We start from the raw sequence: 22717 nt of genomic DNA on the forward strand, positions 1-22717 counted from the left end.
TGGGCTGCATCAAAAGAGGAATGACCAGCAGGTTGAGAGAGGTGAATCTGCCCCCCTACTCCATTCTCATGAGATCTCACCAGCAGCGCTGCATCCAGCTCTGAGGTCCTCAGCACAGGATGGACATGGAGCAGGCTAGAGGAGGGCCACAAAGATGATCAGAAGAATGGAGAACATCTCTGTCTAAAACAGGCTGAGAAAGCCAAAATTTTTCAGCCTTGATAAGAGAAGGCTCCACAGAGACTCCACAAACTGTGGCCTTCCAGTACTTAAAGGGAAGAGCAACTTTTTACACCAGCAGATAGTAATAGGACAAGTGGGAATGGCTTTAATCTCTAGGAGAGAGATTTAGATTTTATGTTAGGAAGAAATTTTTTCCTCAGAAGGTCCTCAAGCACTGGAACAGGCTGCCTAGAGAATTTGTGGATGCCCATCCAGGGAAGTGCTCAGGGCCAGGCTGGATGGGGCCCTAAACAAGCTGGTCTAGTGTAAGGTGTCCCTGCCCAGTGTGAGAGGGATGGAACCAGATGATCCTTAAGGCCTCTTTTAACCCAAGCCATTCTATGATTCTATGATGAAAAATACCAAATAAATTTAGGAATTAAATAGCCTACTGTGCCTACAATATTTTAATTAATTCATGTTCACAGGACAGAAATTTTCTTTCATTAAAATATTTATTCTATGAGGTCATATAAATTCTTTACTATCTGATCACAGAGGTTTGAATGGAATGTACTGTATATATAATATAGCTTCTCAGATATATAATAAGATATACTGATTACATATATATATTTATAGCTAGATAAATTAGTAAGTTTATTTATTCAGTAAAAATGCATAACAATAATGCCTAGGATTAGGAAGAATAGAGAGGTGTTGAATGTAACTTTACTGTATATTATATATATCTATGATTCTATAAAAATTAAAAGACTTTTATACATATATCCAGTTCACAAACAACAATAAATTCAGCCAGACCTTTTCATTCTTTGCTTACATAGGGACTTTTTGTTATGAGTTCTAAATCACTCCTTACATCTCTTCCTCTCTGACATTACCTCCAAGTATCATTCACTACTAGTGCTTTCAGGATTTTCCTTTCACATTTTATTTCAATTTATTTCTAAGAGTACTATAGTATTTTACAGTATTCTGAATTATACATCCTCACCATGTTTCTAACAGAAACAGAAAGAACAGCCTTCTTTTCTCACAGTCCCCACTAGTATTTGCATTTCCTCCTAATATATTCCTGAACTCCAAGTTTCATCAAGTACATTATTTTCTTTCTTAAATCACTACTGAAGATGTAAGTTCAAATATGAATTTATGGATATTTCAGTACACCATTGATATTATAGTTTTCATATAGACCCCAGTCCACTTTTAAATGTGTTAAGACCTAAACCAATATCAATTAAGTTTTACAGAAATATGAGTAATCTCCATAACTTTTCATTTAATACTTTCATTTACTCATTTTACAACTCCCCCCTCAAAAAGTAAAATTTATAGTATTAGAATTAAATAAAAACAGAACACCAGTATAATTAACAGCATTCTGTTACTTTCACACAGTGATATCCTTTACAGGGTCATTTAATAGTTTTACTAATCTAGAAATTGAATTCTTAGAACCCTGAAGTTAACTAATTTGTTGTTAAATATTAAAAGAGTATTACACTATCCTGTGTTACTTTAATAGTCTGTAATACACAACCCCATGTAACACTGTATTCCTGCTTATTCAGATTTCTCACATGTGATCCTATTTCTTGATTGTCAATTCCTCCTTACTTTTTAATTGTTCTAGAATCACCTTTAATTTCTTATTCCTAAAAAGAAGTTTTTTAACTCAGATATTTTAAATAAGATTATTATCATCCCTTTCAGTCTTTTCGGTATTTGTTTTTTCCCTATGATGTTGTTAGAAAATCCTTATTATCTTAACCCCTTTGGCTAGCATTAATCCATTTCTCTTTTTATACTGCCTTATCTTTGCCCTACAAGCTTTAACTTCAAATATTTTTGTCTGGCTGCCTCTTCTCTTTCCCCTTTCCAGAACACTATTCAATAGTGATTGCTTATCTTGTCTTTCAGTGCCAGAAGCTACCAACAGCACAGTTCAGCTGTGACATATCACAAGCAAAAGGGAAGGCACACAAACATGCCTCACTTTGTGAGAATGATGTAAAATACTGTAAGAAACTATTCATTTTTTTTTTTTTTTAATGCAACCTCTTGGCATCACTGAGCCCAGATTGCTAAATACCACACAGTTTCAAAAATCTATACGTTAAGGATGATTCAGCCATAAGTATTTTTGGAACACTGTCTCTAGAATTTTTTATTAGCTCTTCTTCAGAGATTAACTGTTTTGGCCATTCTGCACACTGTCCTTGTGGTTTAGGTTATTATTCTAATAACTAGAATAACTAGAATACTACAACCTGAAGCATGATAAAGAATAACTGAAAAAAGTCATGGTCCATTACAGTGACAGAAATAACGAAATTCCTTGACAACATACACACTAGATTCGATTGTGGGTCTGATTGTTTGCTGAATCCTACATACATACATACAAACTATTAGGGATCAAAACAACCTCACCATGAACCAAAGAGAAGACTGAAATAAAACATACAACTCCATTAGTTTCACCCTGACCAAGGGATCCGACTACATGGCCATCAGAGCCCTTCAAATCTAAATTTACCTAAGAGTCTATTTCAGATAATTTCAAAAGCATTTTTTAATCTATTCACAAAATAGGTTTACAAGTAAAATTTTAGACTCAAGGCACCAACGCTAAGATCTCTTCAGTCTATTATTGCATCTGGTAATACAGATACAGTGAACTACTCTCAAACATGAACGAACTCCAAAATCTTAATATGCATTCATATATTAAAATAGCCATAAAACTTTTCCATAAAACTGGAAAACTTAAACATTAGTCTTCTGTGAGTGCTCAACACCTGAACCTGTGCACCACATCACACCAAGGGAATGTGCAAATGTAACAAAATGTAAAATGTAACAAAATTGTGCATACAGACTCTTAAGTGATCTTCCAAGGATTGACATCAGTTCTAGATGCCCACTTGCACTCAAAAATGTCCAGCTAACTGTTTTCACACAGCTGATGTTGTAAATGATACAAGCTTCCAACCTGACTTACCAATGTTTTCCAGAGGTTACTCAATTCTAACTTTATTTTATATCCATTCAGAGCAGAATCTAGTAACAAACAAACAAAAATTCCCCCAAGCCCCCCAACCAAAGCCCCCCAGAAACCCCCCAAAAAACCAACCCCCAACCAAATAAAACAAAAAAAGAAAAGTTAGAAAAAAAAAAGCAAAAAACTCCCCAAAAGTAAAGCTCCTATGTTTACAAACATTTTATCTTTCTAAATGGAGCAATAGAACCGCTGCAAAAAACACCAGCACTTTGTTAATTTATTTTATAAGCACTGAAATGGTTGAGGGTAGCCTCAGACACCATGATCATCTTGTTCTCATAAACTGCTCAGACTTACTGGTGGAGGCATACATTACCTTTTGATTGCTGTGTCTCAACATTTTAGGAAAAAATATAGGAAACAATCTAACGTACATATAAAGGACTAAGACAAACAACAAATTCAGAGAAAAGTAAATTTAGTTTAATGGCATTAGGAAATCTGTTTAAACATTTTAACTGCATACTTCTCAGTGAGTTGGCACTGATTTTTTTACAGGTTACTATGGATTTGCACATGGATGGATCACGTCGCTGTTAGGACTATACAACTGAGTTCTGCATTGCTGTGCTTATGACGTGACTAATCAGTGGTGTACACAGAAATTAAATTTCTTGGGAAACAGACATGTGCACTCAAAGGTTGTAGGGGACACCTGTGTGGACAAAGACATTTATGTGTGGTATCTGGCCAGAGTTCAAGATCAAGCTACTAAATACTCACCTGGGGGAACTAAGATGACTTTATGTGTGGCAATGTGTCGGAGACAGGGTGACTAAAAAAGGGAGGGGTAATTTAGATAATTTTCTTGAATAAAAAACAAGCAGATATTCAGAAATAAAAATGCAGATTAACTGAATAAAGACAGTTCTGAGCACAAGAATGCTTCTAGCACCACTGCCAGTCAAAAGCACATAGATGTAGCACTGCTCTGAAAAGGTCATCAGTCCATCTGTTTCTTTGGCAGAGGTGACAACCAGCCCACATGGATTACTCTCTCCAACAGTATTTAGCATTCCATAATCCACAAACCAAACAGATCCAATCCCATAAAAATCCAGGGGACAATCTAAAGAATTTTGATGGTATTGCCCACAATGGGCTTGAAGGATCAGATACTATTCTATGGTAAAAAAGCACTGATTTCAATGGTCTCTGATCACCTAGGTCCTCCAAATGAAACTGTAAATTATGTCTCTATGTAGACAATTATTTAAATTTCTCTGAGCTTATAGTGAGTTTTATTATAAATAATTTAAAACAGAAAATGTACAATATACATTGAACTATTTGCTTTAATCATGTCATTTAATACTCACATATTGGAGTATTTCCATGCTGTTTATAATTCATGTGATTTCAGAGACTTATGTTGTTTAGATTATGGTATTGTCAGATTTGAGTAGACCCAGTGCATTTACCCACAAGAGATTTATTAAAAATGTAGTAGTTGTGATAGTGAAACAACTGCAGTAAGAAAAATAAAGCCTTGATTAAATAACAACTGTACCTTCGACTTCTGCTAATGGCTGACTAGTCTATATCAACACAGAAATTAATGATTACTCTAAAATATCTAGAAATTTAACTGTGAATTTTTATTTTATGAGAGCGTGGGGTTCCTCCTAGTAGTTCTTGTGCTTAAGCTGATAAGCACCCAAAACCAAAAAAACATGAAAGACTCTATGACAAACCTTCTTTCCTTCAATCCTACTTGCATCAGAAGACATTAAACACTAACACAAGCAAGGCTTGACAAGCAACACCATTAAAATCTTCAAGGCTACTGCAAATGGATTAACTCACAATATTTGCACATGGTCTAGATACCTGCTAAAAGAGGGTTGAACAGAACTGAAAGCTGCATTTCAAGAAGTGGTGCAGATGATCTGAAATTAGCTCCTGAAAAGCCTATGTGGGGACATTCCCATTCCCAGTGGCCTAAATAAAGGCTTTCAGGACTGCACACTGAGCTTTGTTCCCTCTTTGAGCTTGGTCAGGGCCCCAGGTGAACACATGAGTCTGCGGTGTGTCAGAAAAAGGTACATGACCTGCTGTTGAACAAACCTCCACATGCTCTTGGGCAGTGCTATATGTGAGAGAATATTGAGCTGATCCCAATGACTTTTTGCTTTCTTAGAAAAATACCAGCCACAGAAAAAGATGCAATACACCATTCACAAATAAACATGCTACTTAAAGTAAGTATCTTTTAGGAGGAGGAGTTGCATGTTTGTGGTTATACTTAGCCTCAGGAAAATCTAAACCCTTGCTTTTTCTGGGTTACTGATCTCACTAGTAGGCAAAGGGCTTGTGTTAAGTGTCAGTAGTTTCTGGAATTCCTGTGAAACTACAGCACTGCAAGAAATAAGAAAGCAAGATTTATGAGGTCAGCAGAAGCAACTCAAAGGAAACCACACTATGTACTGGAGGTTAAAGTGATTCCTGACTGAGGCAACACTAGGCTGTGGGACACATACACATTTAATTCACATCCCAGCTTAGCCCACTACAATTTGGATGCCTACCTACACTCTACCATTAGAGCAGTAACAGGCCATGCAGAAATGAATGAGGCATGGGCTGGAAGGCATATCGTATCTTTTGTGACTGAAACCCTTTTTGTGTGTAAAACCAATGGAGAAAACCAGTGGACACACAGGACAATGGGAGGAAACAAACAGATTTGCTGAGAAATTGTAACACAGAGGAGTCATGAGCAAAATACAGCGTAGAGCTGGGAATACTGAACTCTTCAGTGACTTCAACTGGTTGTGTGACTGGAGGGATAAAAAATCAGGTGATTAAATACAGGGATTCTATTACTTTGTTCAAGCCTGTGCACTTCTCAGGCTAGCTGAAATGAAACAGGTTTTTGTTTTGTTTTCATGGTTTATTCATTTGCAATTCCTACCAAGCTTGTTTACCTGTTTTATGCCCCAGATGTGATAAACTATAAGCTTAGAGTGACAGTAAGACTGGAGTTCTGTGAAAGTGCAAGCTTCTGGGAAATCTGAGGGTTTAGCTGCAAGAGTAATGTACAGAGCTAACAACCTAGACACAAGACAAAGCACAGGGAGACCAAAAGGGAAAAAAATCAAAAACCATGCTTAGAGCCAGTATAATTTCAAGGTAAGCTTAAGTATGTATAAACCCCATGTTAGGAGCTGCAAACCAAGAACCATGCTCACTATGTAGCTCCATCGGGGCAATGTGACAATTTCTAACAGAGAACTACAAGTTACAAATACCAAATATGCTGAAATGGACTTTGTGGCCTGAGGGTCTGTCTTATGAGAGGAACAGTGTGTGATCATCCTTCAAGTTAGCATGCACATAATGTATTCTCTGATCAACACAGCACTTTGTGTCTTCGCCAGCACATCACTGCTACCATGAGCAATGTGTGTCTGCCAAAGGAACAAAGAAGAATACCGGGAGTCTTTTTAACTGCATGCCAAAAGGATCCCTGTCCTGAAATGGCAGAATTCCCAACTATATCACAGTACCAGACACAATCTTGGTGTCATATCGCAATAGTGTCTTTCAACAGAAGAGATTTAGCATCTCTAGTATTTTTTCGTAAAGAAATCTCCAATCTACCCTCTGTTTAATTGCCATTGTTTCACTTAGTTATGAATTTTGAATTAATCCGCATAAAACAGAAAATTAGTTCTAAATTTTCATCTTTTAAGTTAATTTGAAATCTGATTTCCTCCGTGTAAATATCTGCATAGACTTCTTAGTACAACAGTGATTCTCCCTAATTTGCCAAAAAAAGAAATCACCTTCCATTAACAGTATTTACCTTTAAAATGTACAAAGACTGTAAGCAGTCATGACACATAAGCTCAGGACTTGTAATGACAAGTGAGCTGTGATGAAAGACTGGACAAGACTTCTAAATCCTTGGTTGGTAACAGACATGTAACAAAGACCTACGTTAACTGAGCTATGCAATTCACAACATTCTGTACTGAAAGCAAAATAACTTGCATTTTTTGAGATCTGTCTAAGCCAGAATAATAGCAACCAGAGATTTGAAAATATCCACCTTTATTTTAATGTAGAATTATTTTCTATAAATTTCTATACGTATCTGTTTGAAGTGAAATACTGGGATTGAAGTAAACACACTTTTATTTCTTTTATATAGAAAATAAACCTCATATATGTAAAGATCATTTGAAATTATGCCACAGCATTACTGCAAGACCCTCAGGATTTTTTAAAACATCAGTTAATCTCTGAAACCTAATAATTACTATACAATGTTTCTGTAGATCCCAAAATATCCTGAATACCTGTTTTGAAATACTTACCTCATGACATCTGAGTAAATTATAAATTCTGTTGTTAAGATGATCTTCCTGTATTTTTTGGTAACTTCTACTGTGTATCCTTACATCCTTTAAGGGCATATATTCTTCCACAGTTCGTATTTTAAAAAATACTATCTTCTAATACTTCATAAGTTAATGCCCTCTTCTTAGGATGAACTCCCTGACAGCGGCTGTCATCTCAAATGTCTGTCAACTTTGTGTTCAGACACAAATTCTAGAGATAAATACAACCCCAAATTTACACAAAAACAGTAAGTAAAAAGCATCTTTTTCTACAGCAGTTGTCAGTCATAGCCAAACATCAGCCAACTGCTCCTAAAGAAATTCTTCTTTTTATACAGATGTGTCTAGTGTGATATTTTATCAAATATAAATCAATAATGTGACACTACTATTTTTTTCATCTAGCAAAAAAATGATGCAAGTTTTAGAATGTTAAAATTCTGCAACAAATTCCATGGCAGTTTCTGGACACATTCAACAGAAAGGGGAAAAAAAGTACAATGACAATAACCACTGCTGTTCTTCATCATTCTAAATGTATTTTAGTTTAGCTCTGTATCGCAATACGTACAGCACTGCAATTGCCATTAAAACGCCTCCGGACATGTCAAGTATTGTCTGAACTTGTTTTGTTCTTCCTGGAGCTTTGTTCAGCTTGTTTAATGACCAGACAGCTATTGCCTGTTTTGTTTAACTTTTGCTTATCTTTGTAGAACCATATTCTTTTTACAGAGGGTAGCAACAAACAGTAGTTCTGTACAGAACAAGGTACTTACTGTCCCCCAGCATAACGCTGCAGTGCAGAGGAGCACAGAGCTGGCAAACAGCATGCTGTGAGAGCAGAGGTGTCTGAGCAGGAGACAGTGTGTGCAGTGCAGGACAGCACAGCTCTGGAAGGGCCAGTGAAAGGCAAAAGATGGCTCTGGGGATCCCAGTGCTAATGAATAATACCCTGATGATCACCTAAAGCACTGCAAATCTGGGAACTAGACAAAACTTGGTTCCAGGATAACACAAGCAAAGAATATTTACTGAATTTATGCCAGGCAGTCCATATATAGTAAATTAATTGTTATTATTGATATTTATTGATATTGATTTGTTTGATTGCAATTTATTATTGTTGATGGGATTAAATTCTATTAATATTTAGAGAAAATATTTTTAATAACATAATAATGGTTTCCTGTTCTAATATTGATTAAACGTATTTCAGGAACCCACATCTCAAATTGAGAGCGTTTACCAGCAAACCTGCTTTTAATTAAATCCCATTTACATGAATAATGATGTTGATTCAATGAGTTTATTTATGTTCAAGTGAACACAAAAACAAGAATTTAGTAATGTATGAAAAATATTTAGATGCTACATCCTGGCACACTTGGATACCCTGTCATGTCTTATTTATTCTAGAAATTCAGTTATTGTGAAGCTACTGTACATATAATGTTACCGGACTAAAACCTATTTTTTGCAACAATTCAGATTTCACATGGACAAAAAAATCCACTATCCAAAAGCTTAAAAACATGAAATAGTAGATAAATGTCAGAGTCCTTCATTCTCTTCATCTATTTCATCTGCAAAACAACCAATGAACTCACACATTCACTTCAAACACCAGAAAATACTTAGGGAAAACATGGATTAGATTTTCATCAGAACTATGAGGGGAAAAAAAGACTTTAAGGTTAAGCAGAATGGAATAATCTATATATGCTAAGTGACAGTGTGACTCTGATTGCCAAGCAAAACTTTGACGTACTTATCCTCTTAATATTACCAGAAGGCAAGGCAGTACTATTATAACAACACAATGGGGAAAGGAACATCAAAAAGCATTTAGAAAAGAAATCAAGTAATTTTACATGCCTCTTCATCACTTTGAGGACCCACCCTGAAAATGAGGACCTCCAAAATGTTCATCCCAGGCAGCACACACCCACTGGTGTTTAAGAGGCTCAAGGCAACCTGAGCAAGGTGCACGTAAGGGTCTGGGTGTTGCCTCACTGTGAGAAGTAGAAAATTCCTCAGCAGAGTGATTCCAAAAGGTGGTCTTGGATCATACCAGCTTGACCAAGCTTTGCACACGACACAACCAGAGATGGCATCCTCATTTGATGGGGCACCCTCCTTTCATAATCTTCTGTGTAATAAACTGTCAGTGCAGATGACCTGAATGTCCTATAAACAATTGCAGCACTTGGAGCAATCTGGCTCTGCTTCTCAGAAGGTTCTGTCTGGTCAAGGAATAGGAATATTGTTGATTTTTACCAATTATGAAGCTGCTCCGATTTTCATGAAAATATTAAAAATTCAGTGAATACATAATTGAAAATTCATTTACAAGAGAGGAAAACAGTGGTTCCAGAGCAAGCTCCAGTTATTTTTAGGTACATTAAACTCTCCCAGGAAAGTAACCATCAAACTTTTCTTAGTATAATTCTGCTACAAGAGGTATAACCAATATCTATTGCATTTATGAACCTAAATAATAGCATAATCCACTGAAGCCCTATGGCCCCATACATAAATCTCACAACCTCATCAGTTGCTGGGATTGGGTAATATGCCAGCCTTGGCACATTCCTCCCTTCCAAGGAGAGTGGGTATGATTTATGTTTATGATAGTTTATGATACTCTCTGTATTATTAGTGAATTCCTAGACATTTGATGCAGACAGAGCAGCTGGACAAGGCTGTGTATTCACATTACACCTGCAGTGCTGAACATTTTCTCTCTTCTCCTTTGTCAGTGTGAAGCACATCTATCAACCTTCAAACACACCAGTACCGAGCATCTGTATGTTTGCCAGTTACTGCAGATATTGGCCAATGCCACAGAACAAACAAAACACTTCCAAGGATAAAAACACAACTTGTTGCAGTTCAAGCTGAAGTGCCCAGCTTTGCAGCCAATTAAAATCTTCTACCTGTACAGTACAGAAGGGAATGAAAAGAATAGGATAGAGAAGTAAACACTACAAAAAAAAAAAAAAAAAAAAGAGTGAACCATTTAGGATTCAAAGAAATATTTCACATGGAATATTCAAACTTAAGATTTTCCAAAAGCCTTTCAGGAAAAAGTATTCTTGCACGAAGCAATATTATTTCTCATAATCAATAAACAGCATTTTTGATCAGAGAATTAGATTCTCTGATTTTCTAATCTGTAATTTAAACCCTTTCTAACTGCAGTATTGGAATGAGCTACAAAGGCTTTGCCGACTTATCCCCAAGCACTCTGTGCACACTTTCATAATGATCTGCACCACTCTTTAATCGTCAGTGGGAAGCCCTGGATAAACATGTATCTTGGACTCTATTTTGAAGGATCTGCCAGTAATACTGTAATCAAACATGGTGCAACTGCCTAGAAACACAGTATTATGTAATTGGCTGCCAACCTGTCCAAAAGAGCAGGCAAGGGTAACACATATCGAACACTACTTGATGGACTTTTTACCTAAACAAATTTAAACTGCACTGAACCAGAATTGTTGCTTCTCCCCAGCTCTTTTTTTGTGCCACTTTTAGGTTCCAATGGAAGTTTAGCTGGGCCATTATAGCATGCTTGCCCAACATCAAGATCATGCATCTAAAAAACCTAAAGTGAATAGTTTTCTACTTGGCTGGTGTAATGAATAACTCATCAAAGGGAAAGCAGTAAAGCTACAATGCAGCTTCAGATTCTCACAAACAACTTGTTATAGCATACTTCAGTTGGTGACAATGGTTAACAAATTCCTCCTTAATACAAGGAATCCATGTGTATACCTACATAATAATTATAATAATAATAATGTAGGTGTATCCCTACATAACTGATGAGTTAGCTAGCAGTATGTGAAGAACAGGTACCAGTCAGCTCCCAAAATGTTTCACATCTCCTGAGGAATTATAGAGAGCAAATTAGCAAAAACTGCCCAAAAGTGGGTAAACACGTTCACCTCATTGTCGCCAATTTTCTATCGAGCTACCAGAAAATGGATGATATTAAAATTTTGTATTTTTGTTGTGGTTTCTGCTATTTCTAGGAGATATAAATAAAATTTGGACTTAATTACTAAAAATAGCTTGTTTCCAAATTTCAGCTGCACACGTTTTCAACACCATCAAAGAAATACTAATTTGAGTGCATCACATGCCTTTTTTCCCCCTCCAGATAATGAAAAAGAAACAAAAATAAAGCACACAGAGACAGACTAAACAGCTAAAACTGAAATAAATGCAGCAAGAAGTTATGTAACTGAGTTTTCTTGAAAGTACATCTGCTTTGCTCCACCAAATGTCAAGGATACTTTCAAAAGTAAAACTACAGGGGAAAAGAAAATAATTTATAAATAAAAATTAAAAAATAATTTGCTTTTGGTAGTACACATGTTATTGCTGTTTCACATCTCTTCCATGGTGTCTATTCTAATTTGCATTTACACCAAATTATATTGATAGAATGGTGAATTTTTCTTGAGTAAGGACAACAACTTGGCCTTTGCAGAGGAAAGTAACAACATGGATGTCATACCTTATTGATTTTTATTAATTCTGATGGTGTTTAGTCCATCAGAAAACTGTCAGTAATTTGACAAAAATTTTTATTTATAACTTCTCTAAAAGATTAACAAAACTGAGAACGTCTGAAAAATTTGACTGTCTTCCACTTGAGATTAAGCTAACATCAGAAAGGGCTGAAACTCTGAAATATTCATAAATCAGTGATGCATAATTTGTAAATTTGTATTTTATATCATGTACAACTTTCTCTGTCCTAAAGAGCATCTTATATTTCTTGTTAACAGTGAACGCAAATAATGTGCAATGGAATTCTGCAGTGACCTTTGTTTTATTACAATTACTGCATATTTATAAATGAGCAACTAAACTCCAATTTGAGAGCGACAACAACTTTGAGTTAGAATCCTTTGATAAAACACAACTGAATAAACTTCATAAATTTAATTCCCTAAGAAGAGAAAAAGAAAGTCTCCTCTGAAAATTCCTCTGTGTATACCCACACACAAAGCAGACTTTTCCATGCTTTTGCAAAGAGAAAACCAAACAAAACAACAATATGGATAGATTTGAACAGAAGAGGATAAATTGATTTAAAAAGAGCACAGGAGAACAGATTGAATGTAAAACATCATATAATCACTGTATTATAGAAACACATAAAATAGAAATACTTAGGTATAAGCCACTGCATAAATAATATAAAGAAAGTGCAGTAGCTGTGTTATGTCATAATACAATTCCATGTAAGGTCACTAAGCTTTAACAACTGAAATCCCACCATGTAAGCAGAATCTACATCAACTTCTGCTAATAACTGTTCTATACTGGAACACTTCCACATTTGTCAAAAGCACATGAAAATCAAAGGGTAAGGTCCAAAATACAGTAAACATATTGTGGACCTTTTCCACCCAGACAAAGGGTAATGGGAAGAATTTGAAGACAAAAGGCACAGCTTACTGGTACCAGAAAGGCCAACAAAGAAGGCATGACTGGTGTGACATAACCTGATAGTACAGAACTCAGTATTACCAAGCACTTCTTCACTGGAGGCAGCAGCAAGACAGTTAGAATTCTGTTCCTAATCTGGATACTTGCTTTGACTTAATTCTGAACACTTAATTTGGTTCTATACTTTTCCCATTCTTTATCACCGGTTTCTATTTATGTCCCACGTTTCTTAGAGTGAAGGTCTGTAGCAGCATTTATGCCCAGTTGAGAGCAGGTTTTCCAATGCCTGAGTGCAGTAATGTACATAAACAGAGATTTAATTCAAGCAAAAATGACAGGCTGAGAAACTAAAATCTTCATTTGGGTTATAAGATACTGTTCAACTGAAGCCATGAATGTTTTAAACAAGCAGTGAGTTGATGAAAAACCGCTATTCAAATCCTATACAGGACACCTGTAATCCCTCCTAAGGCAAACATTAGACTGAAGCTGGCTCATTTTTCCCCCCAAAAAATATGCCATCTCATTAGTGTGTGAGAAGTGCTGAACAAAATACTGATAGAATCTGTCACATCAAAGAAATTACCACCTAGAAAGAGAGAAGGATACTTACTAATGAAGTATTTAAATAACTGGAAGCAAAGCCATTTATATGGGCTTTTGGTATCGTAAAGGAAATGGTCTGGGTATTTTCCTTTCTCATAGCATCAAACAGTTCACTTATGGATTGACCCAAATCCCACTGAATTCCATACACATACATGAGGTGCTCATTACTCTTAAATGCAAACTTCTAAACTTTACATCAGAACAAGAAGCTTCATAGTTTACTGACATAAATTGGGTGGAAATAATCAAAAGAGCACATTAGTGATTATCACATATAATAATTTAAAACAAAGATAAGGCTTATTGATTAAAGGAGGTGTTGATCATTAATGTTTTTTCTACAGTGCATGGCTTCTAAAAAAGAATTTGAAATCAAACTCACATGACTGTGATAAAGTACCCTATTATGAGTGGTTCAGAATGACCCAAATATGTACTAAAACCATTAAGTTTTAGGGTGATCATTTTCTTCTAGCAAAGTAAGTCAAAATAGGGCATATTATGTAGCACATGGGAATCCATAGCAGATTTTAAAATATTTCCTTCCAGGGGGAACCAGACTCACAAACATGATCTCTTCAACTGATTCTATTAATGTTTCTTTGATGTTTTTGGCCATGAGCATTTTAGCAGGAACAATATTTAGGTATAAAAAAATATTTTAAGTGAAATTATTTTTCTTTATAGTATAGATTGTCACTGAGATCAAAGTGTTCATTATAGTATAATAACAAAACTGCTTGAAACTGATCATGGTAAGCTTTTTATTTCATTACATACAAGCTGCATGGTGACCATTTATTTCAGTATATCAATTTAAAGTTTTTAAACAACATTTTGTAAAACATAATGAAAAATACTCTTCACACAAAATTCAAAAGTGTGTTTTTCCTTTAGTGCTCATCCTCCTTTGTCTACTTGAACTCACAAATAAGAGGGTCACTGCAAGCAGAAGGATATAAAAATTATTAAGCCTCTTTCAAGTATGTTACTGTACTAATTCAGTACTTTTGACAAGTTTTATTTATTTTTGATTTTCTAAATTTTACTTTAGACTCAAGTAGTTGTTGCACACTGAATATTAAAAATTCTTGTCAAAGTATATGGTTGTTAGACTCCATTTTGTAATTTTTGATCTTACTAGACAAATCCTTCACTGATTTAACAGTTTTAGTCCTGTGATGGAGCCATGATATGACATGGTGTTGCTGACTGTGACTTTCTGATTAGGGATGTCCAGCCTACTCATTGAGCTAGTGATCTCTGTGTATGTGATGGATATTATGAATTTGTCTCAAATGTGTGCAACAGGAAGTGGGTATTCATGGAATGGCATATAAATAAATGCATGTCCTGAGAGCTCTACACAACTGTCGCACCCTACATCTTACTAGTCTGACATAAATTACTATTTTAAAGACTCATCTATTACAGTAAATCCTCTGTTAAGATCTCTGTGTTGTTGTGAGATTTGAAATCAGGAAAAAAAAAATAATCAGTTGCTGAATACTGAGATGCTGGTACACAGTGAACTCTTAGAATTTCTGACAAAGTAGAGCAATGCTACCTTTCTAGCATAATAAAATATCCCTACAAAAATTATTATACAAGATTAAACCTGGAACTCCAAATGATCAAATTTATTAAATGTGAACAATCCTTCTCTTCTCCTCTTGTATGTATGTACCAGGACAAAAAATTATTTCTGTTCTTTTAGGAGGAACCCTGTCAGATTTGGCAATAAACACAACAGGAAACTAGAGTTTCTATCTAAGTAACTATTACAAAACCCCACAATAATATTATGGCCACAAGAAGAAAAAATATTTTTGGATTCTCTCTTGGATTGACTACATACAAAGTTTTTACATGTCTACTAGACTTGGAACTGAGCCCTGTCTTATTGACAGAAACTTGGTGACATATTTCAGTCACAGCACTGAAGATCAAGAGGACAAATTCCCCACAGCCTTTAAATTTAGGGCCATGCCAAAGTATTCACTGAGATCTATCTGCAAGTGCTTTGATCCAGGGTAAGTATCTCAAATGTAAGGCCATGGAAAAGAATTGAGATACAAGGAAAGTGGGTCTCAGTGAAACAGTAGAGATTTTCAATATTGCTTTAATCAATGACACCAAAGATGATCTTCCTACAGAAGAAATGCTGAACAAACCACGTATTTCCAAACCACTTTATTAAAAAGCAATAGTTACAGCTTCTGCTTTTTTGACCTAGATCCTTTCATTGTTCAACACTTCAGCATATTTAGAAACACAATGATCCATTGTATACTTGTCACATCTTTTGTAAAATGCAACACTTCTTATAAAGGAAAAATGCCGACTTTCATCCATTTTCCTAAGCCATTTATCATATTCAAAATTGTAGAAATCTTCAGAGGTTCAAAATAGAAACAGTTGGCTTTAATCTAAATGCTCTCTATTTACATAAGGGTTCTAAAATGGAACTGGAACTAGTTTTGGGAAAAGATTTTACACTTCATACAGTCAAGCTTGATGAAAGAAAATCTGATGGATGGGAAGGTTTGCATAATACTTAGAAAGCTGTCAGGTCTTTGCAATTCCTTTCCAAAAGTCAGTTCTAGGCAATGTCAGTACAAAACCTGAAAATGATGCACAAATTCATAAAACACAGTCTTACCAAATCTAGAGCACTCTCTCAACAAGTAAATTCCATTTCCCTTAAAACTCAACTTACACTAGCAAAACTGTACTTTCAGTTCCCACTATGAATCCTAACAACCATTTCCTAGTTACTGGTCTACTACTTAGACTACCTGTGCCAATCTAACTTGAACTGGATTATCTGTGAAACAAAATTTGTATTTCTTGCCTTAATGTTCGCTGACAGAAGTGATGAACTACATCATGTTTGTAGTAAGAATAGTCTATGTTTTGACCCCTCAATAAGGCCTTGATCTGAACCACAAACCAGCTTTTTATATACAGATACACCTGACTGATGTACTTAATGAATGTGAGTGTATCTACAGGAAACAAAAACTAAACACAACTCTCGCAGATTTTGAGCCTTCTGAGGAAAGGGTGAAATGTTTTACACACTAAGTGGAAAACAAAAAGCTTACTGCTAACTGAGAAGTATTGTGAGGTTTAATTTGCAAACTGATTAGAACTTTGAGTAAAAATCTGATGAACAATTTCAAAGTGCATTAAAGCAATTAAAATATTGAAGTAATTCTAATACTGTAAAAATTTTCATCAGTACAAAACCGGCCCTACTAAACAGAGTGAAAAACAAGCAAATCAAAACATTCCACCTACCAAATGAAATTTCCTCCCTCTCTAACAATGCCATTTCTCAAGCTCGTATGCAGGAAAACACAAGAGTAGGGGCAAAATTTAAAATATGTCTGAAATTGGAAGCAAAATATGCTGGAAACATGTTTCAAAATTTAAGGGTAAGAAAAAAACCTAAGAGATGCTTGCCCTAAGCTTCCTCTGTCCTTTCAACTAAGTACATTTCTGAAGCAGATGCAGGTATCAGAACCGGGACACACTCATTCTCCTGGAACTGAGTGTATTTGGGGGAATGACGCGAGGGACCCCGGCGGACCCTACGTGCTCGTTCTCCCTCTGCCCCAGCGGCACCAGGGAGCCGAAGGAGGGCAGTCAGCGGCGGGGGGAAGGATGGATGCGCCTGTGTGCCCCGGTGGCCGTGCCTCCCGCCGTGCTGCCCGGGATCCGCGGGGCGCTCTTGGAGCTCTCCCTCCACCCGGGCCGTGTAGGGCCGCGCAATCCCCGCCCGGCTCCGCCTGCCGCGGCCGGGCCTGCCTCCGCCTCCCTGGGCACTAATAGCCCTACACGATGTTAAATACCATCCCTGCCACTGGACGAGCTTCGCCAGGAGATTTTTGCGGCAGCCGGCCCTCCCCTGTCCGTTAGAGCCCTTCTGATCCCGGGCTGCCGGGGGGCGGCGGAGCGGGACGCTCCAAGTGTCCCAGCCGCCAGCCCTCCCCTCCCCCGGCCCTGCCCTTGGCCGCTGGCACCGCCGCAGCTGGAGCAAGTTCAGCTTTTCTTCTCCCACAGCACTGGGGCTTGGCTGCCCTTAAAGAAAATCCTCTCCTAACAACGTGTCAATGTTACATTCCTCCACAAAGCAACTTCTATTAGGGGGGCTGGGAGCTTGGCACTGCCTCGCCACAGACTGAGAGCTTTGTGGCTATGCAAAAAACAAGGAGAGAGAGAACATTTCCTGCATTAAAATGCAATACCCCAAGCTCGATGATTTATCCTTCCCCTCCCCCCATTCCCGCATGGCAGCACTGAAGGACCCCCTCGCCAAGAGTCTGTATCCAGAGCCATCTATGCTCAATCCATGCTTCCCCTGCCTCAAAACCCCCCAAAGTCCTTCTAAAAATCACCCTCCTGCCCCAACCTCCCCAAAATGTCAGGCTAAAACAGGAGGCATATAGCAGAGGGACTAGGTGGAGGGCCATGCTAACTGCTGGACCTCTGTCTTCCCATCCTTCCACAACACCTCCCCTCCCCTTTTTCCAGCAGGGACATGAAGCAGCTGCTGGGAATGACACATCAACCCCCTCCTTGCTAATACTGCAATGAGATTCTGAGCCTTCATCTCCGGGAGCTGAGATTGCCTGGAGAATGGATGCAGAGGCAGCCACTGGCCCCTTCACAGAGCTCCCAGGAGGTGAAACCAGCATGTCCTGCCTGGCACAGTGCCTTGCCTCTACAGGCATCTCAGGCAGAGGCTTCACCCTAAGGAATTGCCTTTGCTTTTGGTTTGTTTGTAGGTTGCTGAGGTCTGGCCCAGGGACCGGGTGTCCTGAACATGGAGAAATCTCTTGGTCTTTTGGTCAGGTTGCCTGCATGCCTTTGGAAATGTTTTCCTTGCAAAGTTGAGGGATTTAATCATGAAGGCCAAGGTTTTGCAGTTGGGTGGTTGCTGTAAAGAGGTGGTGAGGGGGAAGAGTGATTTCTGGCTCACCACCTGTGGGCATTACTGTAAATGAGGCCTTAAAACAGATGGATCCTACTTGTGAGGAGTTTGAACGGTGCTCAGCAGAACTGTATGCTGTAGGTTAGGCCAGTTCAGAAATGAAAACGCAGCCTTTCCTGCCTTTTAGGGAGCTTGCATCTTCTCCAGCCCTTTCGCCTCATCTAGAGGAGAGCCAGAGTGGAGAGCAACTGAAACGAATGTGAGTATTAAGGAGAGCTGGCAGCAGGACTTGCACACTGGCATGGCATTCAGCCCCCCCTCCAAGAAGCACCTACCTTCTTTTGGCGGCCGCTTGGCTTCTCTGGTGAGATTGCAGACCTGGGTGGTTTGCAGCTCCTGGGTCAGACAGCCTTCCGTCTGCTCGTTGAGGGGCAGCACCACGTTATTGAGCAACACCAGGGACTGGTCGTCTATTCCCCATTCTCCCAAGTGCTGAGGGCAGGTGCATTTTGTATACATGATCCCACAGGACTCGGTTCTCCCATTTTCAGATTTCAAGCAGCTCTCCAACCAAGTGCATAACACATGGCACCCAAACTGGCTTGGGCTCACCTTGTTCAACACCAAAAATTCAAAGAAGGATTTTTGGTCTTCTTCTTTTTTGTGTAATCCTGGGAAGTTGATAGGATAGACACGACGTATCTGAATAAAATTCTTATCATACTGCAGAAATACAAAAGCATTCTTGGAGCTGCAGAGCTGCATTATAGAATGGTTATTTTTTAAAAGATCCTTTATTTTTTCATGAGAAAAATGATCAAACTGATAAGCCAAGAGGGAAAAGTTGGAGCAGCTGAAGTCCTTTTTGGAAAATTTCAGGTAAATACTATATTTGGTTGGATCTGGATTTTCCAGCGTCCAAGTGCAGTTTGTGAAGTTTTTAGGAAACATTTCACTTACAGAATACGATCCATAAATGACCCCCTTCACCAACGTGGAACACCAGAAGTCTTGGGCAGCATTAAATCCAAACATAACCAGTAGATAGGTGGAAAATATATAAATCAGCAAATTACGAACAGCCTTCATCCTATGTCATTTGGCCTGCAGGAGATGAAATGAAATAAAAATGCAAGTAGAATTCTTCACGCATAGAAAACCAAACTCCTTCCAATATTCCAGCCAGCTGTTTTCAAGCTTGCAGTTAGAGCCCCTTTCAGAAAGAAAGGCAGGTAATTTTTATTTTATAACGCAAGGGCCGGGGTTGCCGCTGTGTGCACAGCGCCATCACGTGGCCATCGCCACAGACACGTCTTCCACCGACAAATTAAAACTCAACATCTATTAGATTATTAATAGGAATGTCCTCTCCTCTCTAGGATTTAGTCATCATGGCGTAGACTAGAACTGCTCAACTTAAGGAAAAACCTGCCTTACCTGACAGACCAGGAGAAGAGAAATTTATATATTTATTTATTCAGAAAGTAAATAATTAATCTGCCATAGTTATGTATGTGCATATGAGAGATGCACATGCAGAATTCCACCAGAACAGAACAAGAAAGCTGGTATAATTTGTTATATATGATTTTTCTCTTAAGTCTGATAAGTAACTGAATTATTACTGCTATAATTTAAAAATGCACCAATTACTATTTATTACAGATGGAACATTATCTCCCATATGCCTACATGTCTTCACCCTGGCTGCCTGGTATACAGAGGTCTCTAAAAAGGCAGAAGATACTGAGATTAATGTATTAATAAATTTTTGACACTATTGAAAAAAGAAATAAAGACAGATGGGTATAACTACTGCTGGTCTGACACGACCACTAAATGCCAGCTTTTTAAGATAATAATTTCAATGTGTTTCAGCCTCTAAGGAGAATATATAAAATGGATCACAGTATTAGTATTACAGTCAGTAGCTCTATAGAACTGGCTGTGCTACAGCAGGATCTCTGCACCTATTGGACTGCACTTGCCCTCTTATTACGAATTACTTGTACTATCTGATTAGCTCCTGTGTTCTGTAGCCGTGTGCTTGAACAATGAAAGAAAATACTACATTTTCTCTGCTAGTATCTCCAATTAAAGCTGTTTTACTGCACCTGCCAATCCTCATAGTCTCCACATGCTCTGTTTTTTAACAGTGGCCTAGGTTCATACAGAAAACCTGAGTTATATTTACCTCCGTAATGATGCCCAAAAATACCAGGTTGAAGGTTTTCAGCATTAACCTCTGAGAAGTTGCTTATCTCTTACAAATGAGTAGTTTTTCACCTTCTGCTCTTAAATGCAAGCAGAAAGAAGTGATTCCAACCTAATTTCAAAACTCTCTAGATTGCTTCCACTGTTGCTCTGTAAGCAGAGGCACACATACACATAGGCACCGAGTTTTGATGTGCGTCTTTGCCTAGCTTTTCATCTCCTCACCAAACAGCAAGGCATCTTCTGTTTCCCATTGCGTAACACACAGCAAGTCACCGGATTAAGCTCCCTTGAAGAGATTTTCCTATCTCCTAGATTATAATGCAAACTCTGAATCCTGAAATTGGCAAAAAGCAGTACCAACTCTAACCCTCTTTATAGCAGAGGTTTTTTTTTTTTTTAAAAAAAAAAGCAGAGCTGCTGCTGGGTCTATCCACATGGTCAGATTTTCTCCTTTCTGAGCATTCGTCTCAATGAATAACATGGTTCTCCTTCTCCAAACAGGGCTGGTACAGCATTTAAGGTTTTAAAAAAGAGAAACTTATTGGGAATTCTGGAAACAATTTCCCCTTTGCTGAAGCACTTTGCAGGCAATGCAGTTCTGCGCAGTGTTATTCAGGATGGTGTAGGCGTTGAAAGCCAATGTGACAATAAGTGTCTAAATTAAGAATTCCACCCATGAAAAAGGATTAATTTTATAATCTTGAAAGTAGAAAGGGAGCTTATTTGCTTTTCTGTTTGAAAAGGAAAAAAGCCTCTGACTTTTTCCATCCTATGTAATATCTGCACTAGAAAAATAAAGACCTCTGCAGTGCTAGGCTGTTTTCTATGAAGAAATGTAATCAAATAACCCTCATTTTAGTTGTGCAGTTGTTCATGCACGGCTACTGAAACAGAACACTGTCTTAATCCCTCTCTCCCTGTGTGCATTACACACGCACACATGCACACACACACGAACTGAGTGTGCCGGCAGCGTTCAGTTAGTTTGCAGCATTGCTAGATGCAGAGCGAACCTGCTCACTGGAAGGATTAAGACACTCAGATTAAAAAGCCCTTTCTTTTCCATGGAGGAAGGAGTTAAAGAATGGCCACAGAGGCTTAAGGTTGCCCATTTGGGAAAGGGAAGAATCTTCTTCTGCTGAAAAGAAACGGGCATTTAGTTTGGATATTCCCCGAACTGATTGTCTAGGTGACACTGTAGTTTAGCCGAACATAGACGGCGCCATCACTCCATTTATTTTTTTTTTCCCCCAACAGAAGACCCACTGACTTCTCTTATTTTAACTTCCTATTAACCTAACAATTCCCCCCACCCCCCATACAAATTACCCCAATCGTGCACAAACCTCAGGTTTTCTCGGTCTCGCTGGAAATTACTCTCAGGGAAGCAGACCTGTCGCAAGACGGACTTCTCTAACTTTTAAACTGCAGCGCTGAAGTAAATGCGGAGATCATTTCGTATGTGCTGTCTCTCTCTCTATCCTTCAGCAACAGCCTGTCCCCCTCCTCCGCCGCCTCCTCCCCGGAATCCCAAGCTAAAAGCTCTCCAGTCGTAATCCCTGGAAATGGGAAATGGAAATGCCCCGGGCACCCTTACCTTCCACTCCGAAAGCTGTCAGGCTATTTCTCTAAAACACTAGCACCACAGGCACACGTCCCAACAACAGTGATGGAGAGATTCCCCTTCTGACGGAAGCACCGTTTCCCATTTTTCCCGGCTCAGGTTCAAAACCAAGATTTAAAAAAGCAGCAGAAGATAAAAACGCAGCGAGAAAATCCCCGCACGCCACACGCACACCCCACCGAGGAAAAAAATCAGCTTTGGCTCCGGATCCACCAAATCCAACCACATGAAGGGAAAGAAAACAGGAAAAAAAAAAAAAA

The 22717-nt window shown here is 38.1% G+C and overlaps 1 protein-coding gene across 1 annotated transcript in view; it reads right to left on the bottom strand.

Annotated features, from left to right (window-relative positions):
• ADGRB3 (adhesion G protein-coupled receptor B3) overlaps window positions 1-22717 on the bottom strand; it is a 443080-nt gene extending 420363 nt beyond the window's left edge. The window contains 2 exon segments of the mRNA XM_015620795.1: window positions 18952-19720; window positions 22431-22717. Of these exon segments, the coding sequence (XP_015476281.1) occupies window positions 18952-19705 (754 nt within the window). The 5' untranslated portion in view covers window positions 19706-19720; window positions 22431-22717.

Source organism: Parus major, chromosome 3, assembly GCF_001522545.3.
Source record: "Parus major isolate Abel chromosome 3, Parus_major1.1, whole genome shotgun sequence".
In the NCBI taxonomy this organism is placed as follows: domain Eukaryota; kingdom Metazoa; phylum Chordata; class Aves; order Passeriformes; family Paridae; genus Parus; species Parus major.